The 21,944-nt window shown below is 36.9% G+C and overlaps 1 protein-coding gene across 3 annotated transcripts; it reads right to left on the bottom strand.

Moving 5' to 3' along the window:
* Window positions 1-5,462: 5,462 nt before the first annotated feature.
* Window positions 5,463-9,767, bottom strand: LOC125215169 (cullin-3A-like). 3 transcript variants are annotated; one of them, XM_048116504.1, is made up of 3 exons: window positions 9,299-9,767; window positions 6,314-8,376; window positions 5,463-5,776 (listed from the first exon to the last, which is right to left on the bottom strand). In XM_048116504.1, exons 1-2 carry the CDS (start codon window positions 9,460-9,462, stop codon window positions 6,336-6,338), a joined length of 2,205 nt encoding a protein of 734 aa, XP_047972461.1. In that variant the 5' UTR covers window positions 9,463-9,767; the 3' UTR covers window positions 5,463-5,776; window positions 6,314-6,335. The 3 variants fall into 3 exon arrangements, with proteins under 3 accessions (XP_047972461.1, XP_047972460.1, XP_047972459.1); XM_048116503.1 differs by having other exon boundaries at window positions 5,463-5,733; XM_048116502.1 differs by lacking the exon at window positions 5,463-5,776 and having other exon boundaries at window positions 6,133-8,376; window positions 9,299-9,766.
* Between the last annotated feature and the right edge of the window lie 12,177 nt (window positions 9,768-21,944).

Genomic DNA, 21,944 nt, shown 5'->3' with positions numbered 1-21,944 from the left:
TTAATAATAAGAGTGTAAAAATAATTGTTATTGAAATTGTAGTGTAATTTATAGGACTTTTTTTGTTTATTGAGAAACTATTGATTTGAGTTTGAATTGTTGGGTCGAAGTTTTTCAAAGAATGAATACCGAACACATTCGGAAATAGTTTCAGTCAGTGAGAACACACATTATTTTAGTTGCCATAGTTCGAGTAAAACAATATAATTATAACATCGATCGTTTCATTTTAGCTAGGTATATATGTGTTGTTTTAGTTTCTATGTTCATTTTTATAGTCGTTGCGCTTGAGATTTTTATAATATGATACACTCCTATTTCAAAGTAAATGTCACACTTTTATTTTTTGTTTGTCCTATAAAAGATGTTATAATTTTTTTTAAAAAATTCTTTCTCTTATTAATATGAAAAAATATATATTTTCTCTCTTCACTTCACACACAAAACATCTCTAGAATCTCATTTCATCATCTAAATGCAACATCTACCCCGCGACGAAGAAATCATCACTTACATTAAAGCCCCTACTAAATAAATTTTCTGCGTCCACCACTAAAAATGGATCACCTAATCCGACTAAAGATTAAGAATTATTTTCATAATTGTGAGATGAATATATGATAATCCCCACAGGATACGCCAATAATTGAATAATTCCCAAGTCATAACTAAACTGCCAACTACCCTTGTATAAAGTAACATCGAGGAATAAAAGTTGATCTACTAGAAGTGTGTTGTTTACATATAACTAGTATCACACTTGTGCTATACACAGATTAATATATTTTTAAAACATTAATTTTTAATGTTAAATTAATTGAACAAAATTTGAATCAATATTAATAATGAACAATATAAGTTACAGTTTCATATTTATATGAAAATAAAAAATCTATACAAATCAATATTGAAACATAATAAATTTGAAACAAATCACATAATATAATGTTTAAACATTAAATCATGGAGTAGGAAGATAAAAATATATGGTGAAGAATTAAACACTATAAATAATTACTCATTATTTTTAAAACTTCTTTACACACTATATTAACTACTCCCTCCGTCCGCGAATAGGAGTCCCGGTTGATCATTTTCATCCATCCGCCATTAGGAATCCCGGTTAGACCATTTATCTTGGGAGTATAAAAAATGACCCCACTATTCCCTTGGTTTAGAAGCTGCAATTAATTTTAATCCACTTTGATTGCAATTTCTCACACTCTCTCTTAATGTTAGATTTCATTATTCCAAAGAATAAAGTAAATAATAATATAAATGGGTCTCAAATTCCACTATCCCACACTTTGATTATTACACTCAAACTTTTCTTAAAACCCGCACCCAACTCAACCGGGACTCCTATTTGCGAACAGAGGGAGTATAAAATTAAAATCAACCTAATCATTATTATAAATATAAACTAAAACTTCAATTCTCCACAAATTTAGAGGCTCCACTTGATCACAATTTTAATAATGAATTTATACATGCCGTTAGTTTTCACTTTTAATTCAACTAACATTAAAATACATTTGATGAAAAAAAAATTCACCATTATTGTGCATTCAATTTTCAATCGGCAATTTCATGATAATAAAAAGAAATTAGTCTTCTCTTCTTCCTGCAAATGCTAATTAACATAAACATAGACAGAGTCAATTCAATCGAAGTCACTTTGGCAAAAATCAACTCTCTATAAATAACAATGCACAAAACAACTTTTACTAATCAAAATCCCAATAAATGAAAAAATAAAATAAAAAGAAGAAAAAGGTCTGTTTTGATGCGAACCCAACCGACACGCATCATGCATCGAGCCCGCTCAAGGACGTACACCAAAAGAGGACGAGGAAGATGAGTAGGAAGATGCTAGAGTCCTTAGGCCTGTTCATAACAAGATTAAGACTCGAAGAGGAGGCCCAGAAGGAAGACCCGGGTGTCTCGAGAGCAATACACCAAATTCGGCTCTACCCCGTACCAAATCGGAACTGGGGGTCTGTTCAAACACCAATCTGCCTACTGAGACGATGTCCAAATTCTGATCCAAGACCACCATCATCTTCATCGTCGAAATACCTTCGCGTGGGTACCTCACACGCCCCAAACGGAGTTCAGATGAGAGAGATATGGCCGTTTGACGAAAGTCGCGCAGAGCTGCCGAGGAACTAACCGTGGCCGGGCGAAAACCGCCCGGCCGGGCAAGATAAACGCCCGGCGACAGAAGAAACGCCCGGGCAAGGTCCCAAAACGCCCGGGAAAGGTCCCAAAATGCCCGGGCGGGCGTTTTGGCCGAAAATGTCGTTTTTTGAAGCTTTAGAAGACTATTTTCCCTATTACTTTTGTTTTAGTATAAATACTCTTTTTAGGGTTTTCATTCTCAGCTTTTGAATATTTGTAAGAGACCATTTCTCCATATTTGAGAGCTCACCTTCTTCATCTTTTGAAGACTTATCAAATTCCTTCGGGTTGCATTCAATCATTTGCCGGGCTAAGGTTGATTGTAAAGGTATGCTTGCTAGTTCTTGTGTTGCTAGTTTGTGGAGCCATTAGATGTTTGTATGTGAAAGTGCCTTTGGAATTTCTTTCTTGTTCTTCACCTAAATCATAACACTTATCCATCATCTATCCTTTTATCCATTTTTTTTGTTCCATTTCTTGGGTTATCTTGTTCATTTGTTGAGTTTATTTACAAGAATAAGTCCGAGGCAAGTTCATGAGTCTTCAATCTATAAGATTCACATTAGTTTTGCTGCATTATATGAAGGTTTGATTTGATGATTATGTTGCCTGAATCTTAAATTGAATTAATGAAAATGCATATGTAATTCCCGAACTTTGATAGCACATTGTAAAGCACAACCTTTGGCAACACATTCATTTGCATTCATTGTACGCCATCCCAAAGAACTCAGTCAAAATCTTAATCATATCAGGGACTTGAGAGCCTGATCCATCAACTTCAACTGAATGTATATTCTCAATAGTCAATTCATCATTTGCTAGAGCCTTCTCCAGCGGCTTCTTCACACGCTCAAATTATACAAATGCTTTTTAAAGTATATTCATTTGTAGCTAACCTCCCACTCACTCACGTATATACTCTATTAATAAAACATGGGAAACTAATCTCCACTAATAAAAAGAAACGTGGGATATATAAATTAGTTAGATTCTATTCCTACAATTATGGATTTCAAATTTGTGTTAAATGAAAAAATGATTACCATTACGAGTTTTAAAAAATGATTACAATTGAATTATAAATTATTTATCTAAATACCCTCAAAATTCCCCTTGTTTTCCTAAATACCCCCAAAACTCCTCTTTTTTATATTGTATAGATATTGCCATCGCCTTCATTTGATTGGTTTTTGTTGATGGAGAAAATTGGTGTGCTTTTTAGTTGGTCCACAGGTAGGGACTTATGTTTTAAGGTAGATAATGGAATATATCAAGAAAATTTGACAGTTAAATATTAACTCCGTCCGTTATTAGAAGTCTCAATTCTTGGCTGTACGAATTTTAATACATGTTAAGAAAAGTAGGTAGAAAAAATTAATGGTCTCACTTATATATATTAATTTTAAATAAAATGTGAGTGAAATGAGTTAATAGGATATGAAACCCTTGAAACTCCTAATTGTGATGGACTAAAATAAAAAAATGGAACTCATATTCGCAGACAAAGGAAATAACGTTACAGCAAGACAAAAGACAATATATAATTGAGAAAATACCACATACCTAAATAAGATGGTGACGGGGGGAAAAGTGCATTTAGTCTACATTTGGATTGGTGATAATGTAAAAAGTGCATTTCTCCCATTGTAGTCCACTCATTCGTTAACGTGATGATTATGATGCATCTTGATTTGTGGCTTTGGTTGCAATGGTAGAACATCTTCAAGATTATATACAAAATTAAGGGTGCTAGAACATCTTCAATGAAAAAGAAATAAATTGTGAAAGATATATTTTTTATTTACCTTTTTAATGAATTCTAAATTTGAAAAATAGTAAATATCAAACTCACTATTTTTTATTTGTCTTTTAATAGGATTAGAAGGCAAACTTTTCAAACAAGAGGTGTTGATTTGCCTTTTAAGAGGATTACATATATCACTGCAATTCATTTCTATTATTTGGTGTGCCCTTTATTATTTCTGCAAGGCCCGCATTAATTGCTCTGGCTCGCTTAATTAAAAGTCATTCCTTTAGTTTTGGTAACTACCCAAGCTTGGCATGTTACAAAACAAGAGTTGGTTGTTTAATAAAAGAGGAAACTTGAATTACCTAAAAGTCAAACCAAACGCAAGAAATTGAACTCAGTAAATAATAATGGTCAAACCAAATATTTGTTATGTAACATGAATGCCATTAAAAAAGAAACATTAACAAGAGTCATTCATTTTCTAATGAAACAAAAAAAAAACCCAAAAGGAGAATTGCAACTCAAATTGTATTGAATAAAAGAACTTACAAATCTCTTTAGAAGTTCGAAATGCCCACAGTTCCGAAATCGGCGGTTACAGAAATTTTCGTACCGGAACCGAAACGCGAGGGTGTTTCCCGGTTAGGGTTCCTGTTCCAAAACCGCCAGTTTCAGTTTCAAACCGGAGGTTTTTTTGGTTCTGAACTACCAATTTTTTGGCTGTTTTTTTGGGTTCTGGATCGATTTTCGCAGTTTTGGTTTAGAGCCGCCCAAAACCTTCCAGCACGGTTTCGGTTTCGGAATTTTAGAACTGAACCGGCCCACGGTTGCAAAAGTGACGGTTTCGGTTCCATTTAAATCTCACAATTCTAGTTCGGAACCATAACGTTCCACGGTTAACCGCTCAAACCGTAAATCTTGGGCATATCCACTTTGGATAAATACTCCATATAGATTTGATTGGTGAACTTTCTGAAAAATTTAACCACAACATATTTATAAAATGGGCATTTTAAAGCTTTTTTTGTTTAATTCGAGTGAATATCATTATCCACAAAACAATTTTGTACAACTCAATTTTCTACGTAACAATTTCCATTCCCCAGTCTATAATAGCATGTTTGGTAGAGATTAAATTTTATAGAACAAAAATTGTTCATAAAATTCTATTCCTAGATGAGTTATCACCCCTATCAAACATGACCTAAGAGTATGTGTGCATCAATTGTAGCACGTAATCTACACTGCACACACTGTACCTATCTCATTCCTCCAAAAGAATCAAATAAAAAATTGTGAATAATTTCTCTCAAACTTTTTAAAGAATTTAGCGTGTAAATTTTGGTTTTTCATATGAATATATATTGCTTATGACTCAAATATATATATAAACGAAAACATTAAAGATGAAACATTTAATTTTTGGCATGAGATTTTATGTAGTGTTATTTTAGAAATTAATGAAGAGAGAATAAAGTAAGAAATATTGTTTCCATACAAAGAAATGTTTCATTTTTAATAAGACAGATGGAGTAGTAGTTGTATATTCTGTAAACAGTATAGTTTGACAAGCTACTGTTGGATCAAAATCTGATGTTCCAGATTTAGCTCTATTCAAAACACTCCTTCTCAATAACCAACACAGCAAAACCACCAACACAAAACAACCTATGAACATGTTTACAGAGGATATTGGTATATGCAAACGTCAAACCAACCTGAAACTCCATTGAAGTACAGTCAGTGGTTTATGATGAAGATGAGGACGGTCTCTGCGCAGTGACTCGGGCCGACATTGCCTGAAAGTGTTGTAGTGTGATATTTGTGTTTTCAATGGGATTGCTGTTGTTAGAAGCAGGTGAGGGAGACAAAAGGAGGAACATTACTGGAATGTATCAAGAAAGATTTGAAGAAAATGAAAAAATTAGGAAAAGAAAATAATTCAAATTAATTCACTTTGGGTTTCTTGTGTCTCTCGTTTGACATTTGTTGAGAACAAGGAAATATGCTTCAGAACCGAATAAAAGTTAGTGAAGACAAACATTTACACGTTTTCATCACAGGATTCCTGGTCACATTTCTATATTTTCTTCCTATTTACTGCATTTATGAAACTTTAATGACTAGAATAAAAGATCTTGTTAGAGAAAACTTATGCTACCAAAAAATGTATGAGATTGAGATGCGAGTATAGCACATTGCACGAAGAGAGAGTGAATTCATAGCTGTAGGTAATACGCAAATGATGTTACAAAGGGTGGAATTGAATAGTGACCATTGCAAGAAGAGATAATAGTTTCACTCAAAGAAAAATTGCATCTTTCAGAAATAAACTTGTCTAGACTGTCAACCAGTAGCACTTTCATGGCAAAAGCTAACCTGGAAATACTGGAGAAAAATTTCACGCAAGATACCGGTATAATCGTCTATCAGCATTATCCCTTTCCAAGAAATCTCGCTCTATAAGGGATTCAATTCGTTTCTTGATCTCCCCGGGGTTGGCCAGGAACCGTGACTGCAATTGTTTTGTCACCTCAGCAATGATATTATTATGATCCAGTACCCTCCTCGATTTCATGATTCTGACTATTGCAGCCTCAATCTGGGGCTTCCTATCTTCCTCCACCCTCTGCCTTGTCTCTTGCTTCTCTGGCTCAGATTCTTTTTGTGCAATCACAGTTCCTATTTTAACCTTTCGAAGTTTGCTGGTGAAATTGTCATTAACAGAAAATGCATCATCCTCTCCGATATCCTTGCTCATGGGCTCTTTACGAAGCACATTTTTCCCTTTTACGCAAGCTAAGGACTGCAGGCACCGTTTCAAGTCAGAAGATGGAATCTCTGTGGCCTGCTCAATCTCCTTGTAGCTAAGATGTTCGGTATTGTTGAACAGCATTAAAACACACATTTGATAAGTCGAAACATTCAACTCATACTTGTGTACATTCCCAAAGGTTGCTCTCAGATCAGCTGTTCCCATATTTGTCTGCCAGGTCAATCTCCTACCTGTATGAGTCCCCAGGTAATATGACCGAAACTTCTCGCAGAGAGTTGACAGCTCAGCTGGAAGGTTGCAAGTGTTGGTGGATTGAGTAGGCCACGACCCAGTAGTCAAAACTTGGACGACTAATGTCGGGCCATTCCCCAGCTCAGCACCGCAGGCAGCATAAAACCCTTGCATAGTGTCCTGAGACGTCTTCATATCTGTAAACATCCCTTCCAATTTTGATGTAAACTGATACCCACATTCAGTCTTAAGTTTGACAATGAGACTTCTTTCTGCATCATCCGATACTGTTTTTCCAGACAGGAGCCTCTTTGCCAAGTGCTGTTTGTAGTATTTCTCAAAAACATCTTTCTCCTGAAGGTAACGGAACAATATCATCACCTTATCAAGAATAAGCTCAACATCCTCGTCTTTCACTCCCTTCAGCCCTTTGCGTAGCTTATCATCCACAAACAAAGATATGTACTCCGGAGAACGAGGATTTAAATTGATGAAATACTCAAATGAAGAACTCAAGGCATTCTGGAATGTCTTGTCATTGCTGAATGCCGAGCTTATGATTTTATCATACTTATCCCTTTTCTCAAGGAGTGTCTCAACAAACTCCACTGGATTCTTCGATTTCTCTGGATCAGTAACAAGCTGTTTGCCTGTATCTCTGATGTGGGACGTCATAACATCCCTAATTGTGGAGAGGCCATCTGAAACACGACGGAATAAGTTGTACATCCTTGCCAAGTCTTCAGATTTATCATCCAGAAGCATCTTTACCAGCCCTGAGTTCTCCATATGAACCAATCTAAGCATATGGTTGGCTATCATCTCCTTTTCTACAACATTGGTTATCTTAGGTTCAGTCTTTGTGTCTAAGTAATGTGATACCCTGTCAATCTCTTCATTTAAACGCCTTTCAGCTTTCTTCAGGTAGTCCGCACAATCACAACACTCAATATATTCCTGAGATTCTGCCCGATAGTAATCAGCAGAAACGTTAAGAAATGGTTTCTCAAAATCTTCTTGGTAGACTGAAGGTCCCAAATCCATTAGCATTTTGATAATGTTTCTCATAAGCCCTCTGTTGATGACTTCACCTGTGCGTTCCCTCTGTATCAGTTCAAGAATGGTGTTTAAAAGCCTTGACTGGATTTTACTAGAGTGAATGACATAGTCCCTCCAGAGGTTTAGCCCGAGCTCATGAACAGGGGTCTTATGGGTGCTTGGGATGAATGTCCTGTCCATATACATTAGTATGTCACGGATCATTTGCAATGCTTTATTGTGATCGTTCCATTTGGCATTAAGTTCATCCAGGAACGAAGCACCTTGGGCATCTTCTATAGATTTGGACATTGACTGAAGATGGAGTGTCATTGTCGACACAAGTCCAGAATATAGCTTCTCCCCGAATTTATGTAATACCATATTGTAAGCATTTCTGGATGAACAGAAATTCAAATTAGAGACCCAATATGTTACAGTAGGAATATGAGATTTGGGAAAAAAATTAATTGTTTCATACTCAAGTAAGGATTTGCTTCAACCAAAAGAAACATATGTTCAGAATCAAAGCTTCTACTTTTTCTTTTCCGGAAAACGTACCTCTACACACGACACAGCATATAAAAGGAAGTTTCTCTTCGTAAAACATATGTTCAACATATCTAATTCTCCTCGTTCAAACTCTTATGATAGATTTGCGTATAGACTCTTTTAACATTCCACAACTCAAATGACCTTGTGCTTTCTTTTCTACATGAGCATAATGGAGACAAAGTAGGATTGCAGAGGGATCAATTAACTGAAACAAAGTCTTCATCGAGACGGTTTACTATACATACATATTCAGAAGCAATGTTCTTCCCATTCCATAGAGATTAGTGTTGTTGTAATAATAAAAACAGAGGACAAGCCATCCATGATACCATAACATGTGCAAATTCTATTTAAACCCTTAAACAAAATTCGTCGATACAGTTTTGTATACATACACATTCACTACGAAATCCTCGATCAGTGTAAAATCGGATAATTTCACATCAAGTAAGTGTAAACTATGCACCATGGAATTCCACTTGAAGATAACATTGTTTAATGTGATAATAAGGTAAAAGGAAAGAAGGTAATCCTTATCCCAGCACATGAAAACATTAATCAGCTACCATTACTTCCATAGAAATGGCGGTAAAACAGGTTCGAATGAATACCAAATCAAATCAGCTACAGAATCATCCATCAATATAAAGCAAAGTAGAAATACAACAAGTATATGCAGACAATTGAAGCTACAAACGAAACCGTAAAAAATGACTTAAAAAAGAAACTTGGCGAAATTGGGGGAAGAAACAGCAAAAACAAACCTGTATAGTTCTTCAAAACTAAGCCCGCTAGCGTTATGATTGTAAATCTCTTTAATAGCATCCTCTAAAACCTTCCAAGTCTTTTCGGCATACTTGGGATCCACCACCACTTTGTGCTTGAAAGCTTCAATCTGAAAATTCCTCTTCTTCGGCCCGCTGCTCATTCTTAGGGTAAAATTGATGACGCAATTTTAGGGATTTTCTCAATTGATTGACAAGCGAAAATCCAGGTTTAGGGAATGAAATTGGAGCTGAATACCGCTGATAGATTGGATTGAAGGCCGAGTTAGTCCACCACCATGAACAGGATTTCGGGATTATTGATCAAAGGAGCAAATGTTCTGCATTTGTTTCCAAGGTTTTGGTGCTAAAGCTAAACTGATGATTTTCATTAGGGTGTGTGCGGTCGAATCGAGTTGATAATTATAAGAGCGGAAATTGCAGGAAACCACACAATCCTCCATTTTTCGATTCCCTTGTTCCAGCAAAACTAATCCATATTTTCATTTGAGTAATACTCAAAATTGGTCATGCAAGACCTAGTTATTTTACGATTTTAGTTTCAAACATTATGTTTTGAAGTTTGAATCCCGAACATTTCAACTCGAATTACAATCGGTCCAAAATTGACGATTCCGTCGTTTGACCCTATTTTGACACAACTAGCATTATCACTCGTACTATGCACGGGATATATAACATTTTCAAATAATAGAGATAAATTTTAAGGTAAGTAGATTAAAATATTAAAAAAAAAACTAATAAAGAGAAATGTACTTTTATCAACTCACTTTAAATAAAACATGTCATATCTAACAAAACGATTGTATACAGTTTTTATTTTTTGTATGAGTGAAATAAAATCAAATAAAACAAATGACAAAGTGGAGATGTGCGACTAAGAAGTAAAGAGTTTGTGTTAATCATAATTCATAATAAGATATACACATAAAGGATGCGACTAAGAATCAAAGAGGAAAACATCATATAGTTTGAATAAATAAATAGTTCATACAATTTGAATAAGATATACATATAAAGAGGAAAACATCATATAATTTGAATAAATAAACATGTCACGACCGCATTTTGCTAAGGATAGAGAAAGCGGGTAAACCGCGACTAATGAGAGGGATTAAAGAAGCGGGGGAAAGAAAAGGGCTAGAACTTGAGAATTTGCACAAAGGCCAATGTCGATTGATATCATCGAAGCCAAGTATTTTATTACATGATCTTGAAATAAATCAGAGTTAATGGTGAGGTTCTACAATTCTAAAAGCACAAAAGCACGGCGGAATAAGTCCTTGCTAAACGACTTCGTGTATGAAGACACGAATAGTTGGGAGATCAACTTGATTATTCCGATCATCACTCCATCCTCTTGACGTTCAACCTGCACATTTATAATTACATGCAGGGCTGAGTACAGGAGTACTCAGTGGACACGTGCCGAAAACAAAACATACATTATATAGTTGTCAATCCATCACAGTAACACACGAGGGTTTTTCTTTAAAGGCCCGAGCTTACTAAGTTCTTTTGTGAGCTAAAAGTTCGACTGCAGACTAGGTTCCTTCATCATTAATAATTCATCATTCATCATTCCATTCATTCATAAATCCATTCCATGCATTCATCAATCCATTCCATCCATTCGTGAATCCATTCCGTTCGTGAATCCATTCCATTCATAAATCCATTTCGTTCGTGAATCCATTCCATTCATAAATCCATTCCATTCATGAATCCATTCCATGACATTCAATTCCATGACATTGACATTCAATGACATTCAATTCCATTCATCAAAACAAAACATTTATGGCATGACAACGATTTTGAAAAGAATCATAGTTCCATTTTGAGAAAAGATGATTTTTTCTAATTACGCAAGTATTTGATTTATATCCACACTAGTGTGTTGGATATTAAGAGAAAGTCCACCTGATATGCTTATTATTCGATTCAATTATTCGCTTTGACTACACTTGCCCTCGAGCAATTTATCATTTGAAAATAAATAGCGTGACACGCTAATTAGTACTTGAACTATTTCACCTTAGAAGAATGCATGCATCCTATTGGGGAGCACCTATATCTCAGTCTCGTCTTAAATGATTTTTCTTAGTCCTACCTCGGCTCCACTACTCTGCAAAACTTAATTATTCACTTTACTAAGTTCGGAGAAATTCTATTATCTTTAAAATAATTACTTGAGCATTTAATATGGATTCTTGGAAAATCCCTTCTTAAATCTTTCCTTTGAATTTTTCTTAAGGCAGCCCATGGCGTCGCGGGGCGTCGCCAGTCAGCCCTTTGCATCTTCAACTTTGACATTTTTCATCAACTTTAGTAATTTACTCGGGAACTTAATCAATTAAGCCAATCAACTTTCGAGCTCCAAGCTCATCACCATAAATAATTTCTAACCTAAAGCTTAAATTAGTAGGCTCAGACTTATTCCACCAATTCAATCCAATCAAGGCATAAACGATCTCGGCCCAACTAAATATAGGAGGCAACCCACTTGTTTAATATTTTACTACCATTGCTCAACAATTAAAATCTCATCAAATTTCTTTTATCAACTTGCATCGGCCCATTACTTTATTTACTCAATTTGGCCCAAAACAATTAACCTCTTGACCCAACAATTAAATAGTAATATCCAAAAACACCATTTAATTCATTTAGGCCCATGCTGAATTGATAAGGATTCATGTATTTTATGATCCATTTTCCAAGAATTTACCCATTTATGATGTTTGATCTAACAATTCTGTGAGGCTATTTTCAATTTCTCAACACAAATCAAAAGATAATAAAAGATCCAACCAACAAAAATTGAATCTAAACAAGAATGGATGGAAGATTAGGAATGGAAAGCATGTGTATAATGACGAGATAAAAGAGTTATGACCATAGGACCTTGACCAAAAGAATGGAAACAACCCTAGGCAACTTTCAATAGCTCTATCACCCCTTGGCTCCACTACTCAATGGATACACCCCATTGATGCATACCTCTACTTGAATCAATTTATGAAATTAAAACAAGCAATCTTCAAGAAAGGAATTGGATACATTCCTCAAAGAGGAAAAACTCACAAAGGAGATATCTTTAATTCAATCACAATCTTATCTAGAATGAAAAATGATATCAAAATATATTTATACTAAGGGTCCAAAATGTGGAAAAAGGCCCACAAAATCTAAGTCTCGGATGATTCACCTGGTCGGGTGAATTGCAGGGTGCAAAACACCCGCCCGGGTATTCTCTCTGGACTCCCCCATTTCGCCATTTCACCCGGTCGGGTGATTTTCATAATGAAAACACCGGCCGGGTGTTCTTTCTGGAACTCTACGCCAGTTCTGCGCGACTTCTGTAAAACCGCCATAACTCCCTCATTCGGACTCCGATTGAGGCGTGCAAGATACCCACGCGAAACTGTTTCCAAGACAAAGACGATGGTGGCTGTTTCATATCTATCGGATATCATCTCGATAGGTCGGTTGCCGGTTGAATCCAGCTGTAGTTGAAATCCTTGACGCACGGCTTCCATGATCGTATCATCCTCCCCTTCTTGGAAAGGATTTGTCCTCAAATCCGAGCCTTCTCTATTCCTCGCATCCTCGGGCGGCCCTATAGCTTTATTGAATCCTTGGAATGTCTTCACTCTCTTCCTTGGACCCCAATCAATCCATGGCTCACGTCGAGGTGAAGACACTTGACGTCTAGCACTCATGGTCATATCATCCTCCCCTCCTTGGGAAGGATTTATCCTCAAATCCGGGTTCCGCACACCTACAAAATAGAACGAGAGCAAATCAAATATCAAAGTACGATGATAAAGATTGAGACCACTAACGGCTCGAAGAGACAATACTACACCAAAGACGTTGTATGGACTTCCAAATTTATGTTCCCTCAAGCTCAAGGCCAAGTCACAATAAATATGAGAACACAAATTAATGAATCCTTTCATGTCCAAATCTCACCCATAAGAAATCAAGACAAACTCATCAAGATACCCTTCATACCAAAACTCAAATAATTTCACAATATAGGTACAAGATGTGGGTGCAAATAAACATAGGCATTCCTTCACAATGTAGTCTCAAACAAAGCCATTAGATATAAAGTTCTTCACAAATAGACCATAAAACATCCCAACTCCATTGAATGGTTTGATGGGCATGCAATAAATGTTAGAGTTTGTATACTAGAAATCACCTTTCGAGTGATTGAATACTGTTAAAACTCTTATTTTATTTTCAAAAGGAATAAACAGATTATTTTTGTCATAATGGATGTTTATTACATGTTTAAATGTATAAGTAACTTAACAAAGTCTAAGTCTTTGTTTTAGTAGACCGGTTGTGGGCGTCATTCACTTTAAGGTAACACGGTCAGTTCTAAACAAAGAAAAAGAAGAATTTCACAACCTAGATAGGCTTAAACTACCTATCGTGAAAGGTTGCAATGTCAGTCCGATTATTTCTAAAGCCTTACTGAAATAAGATGACGTTGGTGTGGTATAGCACTGAATGGATCTAACAGCGAGACAGTCTTTATGCTATCTACTGAAAGACGAGGTCTTGTAAATTATCATTTCTTAATCAATGTACGTTAGCATTGAGCATACGGTATTGATTATGCACTACTTTGACTTACCAAATTGGTGCGGGTTTTTCGCAACCCAATAAGCCTGGTATATTGGGTACTGGTGATTCATATCTAGGCGTGCTAGGATTGCTATTATGTTGAATCGCGCGCGAGGTGAGTCTCGTTTGATAACATCCTCAAGAGAAGCTTGAAATAAGGTTTTATTATTCGGAACCTAGCTAGTTGGAGTTTAATTACTCTATGAATAATAAATAAGATTTTCTTGTTGAGTCCTCTCTTGGAATAAATAAGATATTAATTGATTAAGTCCATAGCAGACAATAATTAATTAATGGATGTTTCTATCTTAAGTGCGGGAAATAAATATCAAGTAATGGAAACCCGAAGTAATGGGGAGTGCAATATTACTTCTGTAGTGGCTGCTCGTAATATTCCAATTATAAGATTATATTAAATTGGGTTTAAATTAATTAGTAAAAAGCTAATTGGAGGAGCTCATATCCAAAGCATTCCATAAATCCCTGTCTGGGCCCAATATGTGACTTATTATAAATAGGAGAATAAAGGAGATAGAAAATACACTTATTTTTCCATAAAATTTTCGTCCCCCTCTCTACTTAGAAGAGGGACGATTTTATTTTCTCCTCCGAGGGAAAGGATTTCCGTCTTCTTTATTTAAGTCCTAGTACACTGGTGAGATCAGCCCACCCTGATATCAGTTTACAGTCCGGGAACCAGACAGAAGATCCGTGGTTTTGTACTAAAGATCTTTACGTGGAGAAGGCGCTAGCTATCTTCGATTCTTTGGAGAATCATCAAGGTATAATGGCTAAACAGTAGAAAAGCATGTTTTAGGTTTCAATTAATTTAAAGCATGTTTTATTTGAGTTATGAGCATGATACATGTGATAATTACGCGAATAGAATTTGTCTAAATAATCTTCCAAATAGATCAGAATGATTATGTAATTGATTTATGTGAGCGCTTCCGCTGCCAGTTCCTTTAATAAAAGCAATCAACATGCCAAAACACACATGCCCCAAGCACCTTTTTTCTATTTGGTTCGATCATCCCCATACAAATGATGCCCAAATTCTTGAACATCTTCACAAAAGATTTGACATTCTCAACAAGACTAGGCATATACAAGAAAGGGTCCTCATAGTGTGTATATTCAAAGTAACCGAATAAGGTCTATTCACAAGATTCATATTCTCAAGGTTAAGCAACAAAAGACCATAAGGAACCATTGATACATCATTCTTGCTCAAATGAGAGCTACTCCACAAATTGACAAGCCCATATTCAACACATAGAGTAGGTTCATCACAACACACATCAAGCTTGCAAGAAGGATTATCATTTAACAAACAAAGTTCATCAATATGGATTTCATCCCATTGCCCCATCAATTTCAAGAGATTATCAAACATAAGGGAGCAATGTGTCCATAAACCTTCATGCACGACATGGAGACAAGACACAACACCATGCATATGACACTTGTAAAAAACTACATCAAGTATCATAAGAAATGTTTCCAAATTAGCCCCACACAATTGCTCTAGCAATTTTATAACAATACCACAAACATGAGAATGATGCAATTTTATGCCATTAATCACAACATCATCCTCAAGAGACATATGACTGAAAAAATCCTTCACAAAACGGCCATAGAACACTCCAATCCCTTTGAAGGGTTTAACTACCTTGCAATGAAAACATAGCAAACACCAAGTTCTAAAGTCATTATCTATTTTACTCCTCTTGGTCCTACTATTCTCATCCACATACTCATGAAGCTCAGGCTAACAAAAGAAAGATTAGACATCTTAGCATGAGAAGAAGTCACTCCAACATTCAAGGTAGATTTCACAAGAGAAATTTCATGTCTTTCAATGCTTGGATTTATGAAGAAAGGATCAACATATGATTCAAAGATAGATTTAGCATTCAAAGATTCAAGCTCATGAGACCACTCTTTACACAAGTCATCAATAACAAATCTATCAACACAAAGGGACTTCTCTAGTGTAATCATATGCAAGGGGGCATCACAAGGAGACAAGGATAGTGCACTTGAATCTTGGGCAAGGAGTTCATCCACTTGCCCTTGTTCCTCTTGATCCTTCTCCGGGGGCATAGTTTCCAAGCCATGTGCAATTTGATGCTTCACTTTCATGTCTTTGCTCTAACCTGAAACTTGCATCATTTTGCATATTGGTATAGTTTATTTTATAATTGCATATTTATTTATAATGTTAATTGTAATAATTATATGTTATATATATATATATATATATAAGTGGGTATGTGTAGGTGTATTTTAAGTAGTAAATAAATAATTTTAAAGTTTGGGCATGTGTAATAACGTGAGTGTGTGCATGGACTAGTGTGATCTCATTTTCTTATATCTATCCTATTAGGTAATACAATAATAGTATTAAGTTTTTAGTAGTGTACGTGTGATGAGTATAGGTAAAGATAAGCCAAATTATTATTTTTTTTATTCAGCTTAAGTCGGCAGAACAGAAACTTAAACTTATATATTTATATACGTGAGTGAGGTATTAGGAGGAAAGACAGAAACAAAAGTTCTTAGGAGAAAAAAAAGAGAGGCGAACGAAAGTTAGAAGAAGTGGAAATGGAAATAGAAACAAAAATAGATTGATGGTCGAGGAATAAATTAGTAGATGGAATCAGGAGCTTAATCAGTTAACCTATCGTATCCAGGTGTGTATAAATCACACTTTTAATTTTACATGTTTTATGTGGTTAATTGCTATGTGTTAGAGTGGAGTGAATATTTGGATTATATGATATGAATTTGATATAGTTGTGTTATTTGGAATTATTTGGTGGAATGTGATATGGATATGTAATTGGTGCAATGGATAAATAAAAGTGCAATTGATATATTTTATATGGCATTAGAAGTACTTGAATAATTGGATTAAAGAGGATATGTGACGGTCTTGCCCTGGGTTCTACGAGTCAAAGAAAATATGCAAAGAGGGGCCTTCGTGTAAAGGTCAAAAATGCAAAGAGGGACCTTCGTGGAAAGGTCAAATCAAAGAGGGGCCTTTGTGGAAAGGTCAAAAATGCAAAGAGGGACCTTCGTGGAAAGGTCAAATCAAAGAGGGGCATTCGTGGAAAGGTCGAATAATTAAAAGGGACCTGCAGGTCGTATACAATGGAAATCCCGGGCAGATACCAGGCTTGATCAGTCACATAATAATAAACTGAACAAAGTGGCATATGCATATGTATGTGAAATTGTTTCTAATATTTGTGGGTTATTGTTAAATATATTGATTAAAGAATATGTTTGATTTTGGGATGTGGAATTAAAGATAAGGTTTATATACACTGAGTTGTGGCTCATATAAACCACTAATATTTTTCAGGAATAAGATATCAATGATGCGTGGGTTGTTGTGAGTTACAGTTATTATAAGGGTCGGCGACTGACATGTTTTGGCAACCTTTTCCTCATCATTTTTGCATGTAGATAATTGTAAAGTATATAGAGTGGTGAGAGGGTCCCACTGCAGTTTAGAATGTTTTGAAATATGTACTTGATAAATGTTGGATTTTGAACTTATATAATGTGTGTTTTATTTACTTGAAATTTGAATTTATTTATTATAAGTTTATACATCAGAAAGGATTGGGGTGTGACAGCCTTCAATTAAATTTCCTACAAATTCATCAACACAAAAAAACATAGAAGAAGTGTTTGTTGATAAGGGCTTATTTTCCTCACCAAGGGCAAGAGGCAAAGGGTCATTTGGTGCCCACCCAAGGTTGGCCTTAGAATCTAACAAGCACCCTTTAATCACTTGTGCTTGTGGATTTTCGCTCATTTGATATTTTTCTTTTCTCCCACCTCCACCACTCTCTCTTGACTTTTGCACCTCACACTCTTGTCTTTCATCATGCTCTCTTGGCTTTTTAGACTCACTTTCACTCTCAAGCCTTTTCCCTCTCTCTCGTTCTTTTTCTCTACTAATTTGGTTTAAGCTCATCGAAGAGGAGACATTTCCATATACATCAAGAGTCTTATGTGAGAAATGAAAAGAAGAGGATGTAGTCAAACGACTTGATGAGTTACCCATTTGGTTCGTGTCAACACCACCATGTGGGTAGGTAGACCTCAATCGAGGTCCATATGAGACTTCTTCTTTAATTGGTCTCTCAAACCCCTTAAAGCTAGCATGATTTCTCACCCTCCTAGAATGCCACTCTCCATGAGACCTTGGAGCTCGTTCGCCACGACTTCCCCTATCAAGTCCATCTTCATGGTACCTTGATTCACAGCCACCTCTATCATCACCATAGAGCCCAACTCTCCCTCGTAGATTTCCCATCCCAAATCTACCATAGCCCCTATTCTCATCCTGATTTCTTACTTTCCCTCCTTCAACTTCCCCATAAGACTCCATCCCTCCTCCATGTTGGTTACCTACCCCAAAACGACCATACTCCAAGTGATTGTCTCTCTCTCTAACATTTCCTCCTTGCCATTCCCCATTTACCTCATTTTCAACAAATTCCTCCGGGACCTCATTGGGTGGTACATTGCTCCTAGGAGTAGTAGTTCTCGACTTCCGTTCACCCCTCAAGGCGGTGATCTTCTTTAACAAACTATTTTGGATGGATTGGTTGCGGCTCTTTGAAACCCTTCATTTCTTCTTGAATATCTTTCTTGAGATCTTGTTTGAAATCCTACATCATCTTAGCCATGATGCTCACCAAGTCTACCTCGGGTTTGGAACTAATTGAGCTTGCGCCTTTTCCTACCTCCTCCTTGTGGATGTCCCCATCTTATTGGATCGAGTAATAGGAGGCATCCAAGTTACCTACAAAACACAATGACAAAGACTAGGAACTAGCCTTGGAGATTAGTAAGATAAGAAAGAGAGATTTAAGAAGCTAACTCATCCCAATGTAGTATCTCCCCCCCCCTCCCAAGTCACTCACCAATGTCACTCCGTAGGTTTAGAATATTGTGGGGCTAGTATCACACACTCTCTATCCAATTCCCACTCGTTGGTGCCCGGACAACTCAATCAAGGTATACACCTCAAGAACATATGGACACCAAGTAGTAATACCAAAGTAATAATGATTAAACATATGAAAGCAAGGAAAACTAGGCGTAGAGTAAACACACACACTAAAGAACACAAGACATGGGATGAAGCTTTTTTGCTGAAATTTGGCTAATCTTTATGATTTTTTTGGTATTGATCCCCTCGCCCAATTTGGATGAATTTTGGTGGATATATTGAAAATCAAGTGTAGATCAAGGGAAAAATAGTCATATATAGATCAAGGGGAAAATATTTATATCTAGTCAGATTTGATAATTGGATAGGTTTTGTATGGTTTTCCCCAACTATGCCAAAACAGGGCAATGATGTTAATCTCCACAGTTATCTAGGCAAACGAAGGAATTTTTTGATGAACATTTGCAGGTAGCTATGACATATAACATAGATCATACACACCGAATTTCAGCTTAATCTAAGCACATTTGATCAATCCGATCATCCGAACAAAAATAGTGCAAAACAAGGAATAAAAGAAAACTCAAAGAAGCAATAGATCAAACACCTAGTGGGTACTAGGCTCTAGATACGAAATGATAAGGATCCATGTATTTTATGATCCATTTCCCAAGGATTTACCCATTTATGATGCTTGATCTAACAATTTTTGTGAGGCTATTTTCAATATCTCAATTCTCAACACAAATCAAAAGATAATAAAAGATTCAACCAACAAAAATTGAATCTAAACAAGAATGGATGGAAGATGAGGAATGGAAAGCATGTGTATAATGATGAGATAAAAGAGTTATGACCATAGGACCTTGATCAAAAGAATGGAAACAACCCAGACAACTTTCAATAGCTCTATCACCCCTTGGCTCCACTACTCAATGGATACACACCATTGATGCATACCTCTACTTGAATCAATCTATGAAATTGAAACAAGCAACCTTCAAGGAAGGAATTGGATACAATCCTCAAAGAGGAAAAACTCACAAAGGAGATATCTTTAATTCAATCACAATCTTATCTAAAATGAAAAAAACATCAAAAGATATTTATACTAAGGGTCCAAAATATGAAAAAAGGCCCACAAAATCTAAGTCTCAGATGATTCACCCAGTCGGGTGAATTGCAGGGTGCAAAACACCTGCCCGGGAGTTCTCTCTGGACTCCCTCGCCATTTCGCCATTTCACCCGGTCGGGTGATTTTCAGAATGAAAACACCCGGCCGGGTGTTCCTTCTGGAACTCTCCGCCAGTTCTGCGCGACTTCTGTAAAACCGCCATAACTCCCTCATTCAGACTCCGATTGAGACGTGCAAGATACCCACATGAAGTTGTTTCCAAGACGAAGACGATGGTGGCAGTTTTATAGCTTTCGGATATCATCTCGATAGAGTAGTTGATGGTTGAATCCAGCTGTAGTTGAAATCCTTGACGCACGACTTCCATGAACGTATCATGAATTAAATTGTGGCCCATCTTAAATAATAACATGACAGCCCATTGTACTTAATTTAAATGGGATATAGCCCAACAAACTAAAATAGAACCCAATATACTCCTTCCTCCATGGATACTTCTTCCCCAATTCACTTTCCAATTAAAATCCTTAATCAAAAGAGTAGAGAAGCAGTGGCGGCTTCTTTACTCCCATAAATTTCTCGGCGAATTCGCCGCTCCTCTGTGTAGCCGGCTCCGCCTCCTTTCTCAATTTTCACATCTTTTCCCATTTCCCCCAAATCTGGAAGTGTACAGCAGCTTCTTCCTCCGACGAGTTCACGTCGCCATCGCCCCTCCGTCGTCTCCGGCGAATCAACGCCCGCCGTGACCCTTCGCAAATTAAATGGTGGAGAGGAGGCGTCGCCTCTCTCCCACGGCGTTGCCCTTGGTGAGCAGTCGTCCCCGGCGGCCGTCTCGCGCTATTGCTCCAGTGGCGAAGTCACCAATCGAGGGGAAAAGCGTCCCCTTTCTCCCTCTGTCTCTTTCTCCGTCGAGTGTGGAAGCTCTGAGTCCGAGGTTCGCTGTCGCACCTACGCCTCCAGCTTTGGCAAGCAGAGCCGCTGTCTGCGTCGCCTCCGTCGCGTCAACGCTCGCTCATCGCCGGACGGCCCTTCGCCTAAGCTAAGTCCCTTCCCCACTTCTTTCGAAGCTTAGTCTATTAAAACCTTATATTCTAGAGCAGTAGCTATGTGAAATCTTTTCATAACTTATTGGTGATGTTCAAGCCTTGATCTTGTGGGGATCGATTATTGTATCTATTCATTAGGATTCATGGTAGAAGCAACTTGTTGTGGTTCTGGGCAGAATGATTGTTGAGACTATTCCTATTTCCTCTAAGTCCTTGTTCTATCATGGTTGTTGTTCTACGTGATGCAAAGGAGAGGGTGTTGAGGGGGTTTACCTCACTTGGTGAATCCTCGGTTTATGCGGTTGTTCCTCCGCGTTGCCGCTGCTTCTCCTCGCCCTCCTCTCTACTCCTCGCTGAAATTCTAAGTTTGTGAAATTTGGGGTGTCAAAGTGGTGGAGGAAGTTTATATAGGCCTCTTGTGTTGGAAACTTGGGGGCAAAGACTCCCATTTTGGGGCTGCCAGCTTTGCTCTTTCTTGGCACCATGCTTCTTTACTTAATTTGTGCAAGTCTTGGGGGCAAAGACTCATATTTTTGGGGCTGCCAGCTTATCTCTTTTTCGGCCTTGGTATAATGTTTATTTACTAAATTTGTGAAAGTCTTGGGAAGGTATCTTTGATGAGATCATGACCCTTGTTACTTTGTTTTCTCCTTCACTCTTGACAGGATGATGATGCAATGCATAATCTAGTACAACTTGGCATTTTACCATTTTGATGAAGCTCCATGACTCTACTTTTTGTTGATCCATTTCTAATACCCTTTTGGTGTATCACCTTTGCAGGATCCTTGGTGTAGCTTGGCTGTCCCTTTGGAGCTTTGT

The sequence above is a fragment of the Salvia hispanica genome, chromosome 3 (assembly GCF_023119035.1).
Source record: "Salvia hispanica cultivar TCC Black 2014 chromosome 3, UniMelb_Shisp_WGS_1.0, whole genome shotgun sequence".
Taxonomy (NCBI): Eukaryota; Viridiplantae; Streptophyta; class Magnoliopsida; order Lamiales; family Lamiaceae; genus Salvia; species Salvia hispanica.
Note: the sequence above shows the minus strand (reverse complement) of the source record. Positions and strands in the feature narration are given on the sequence as shown.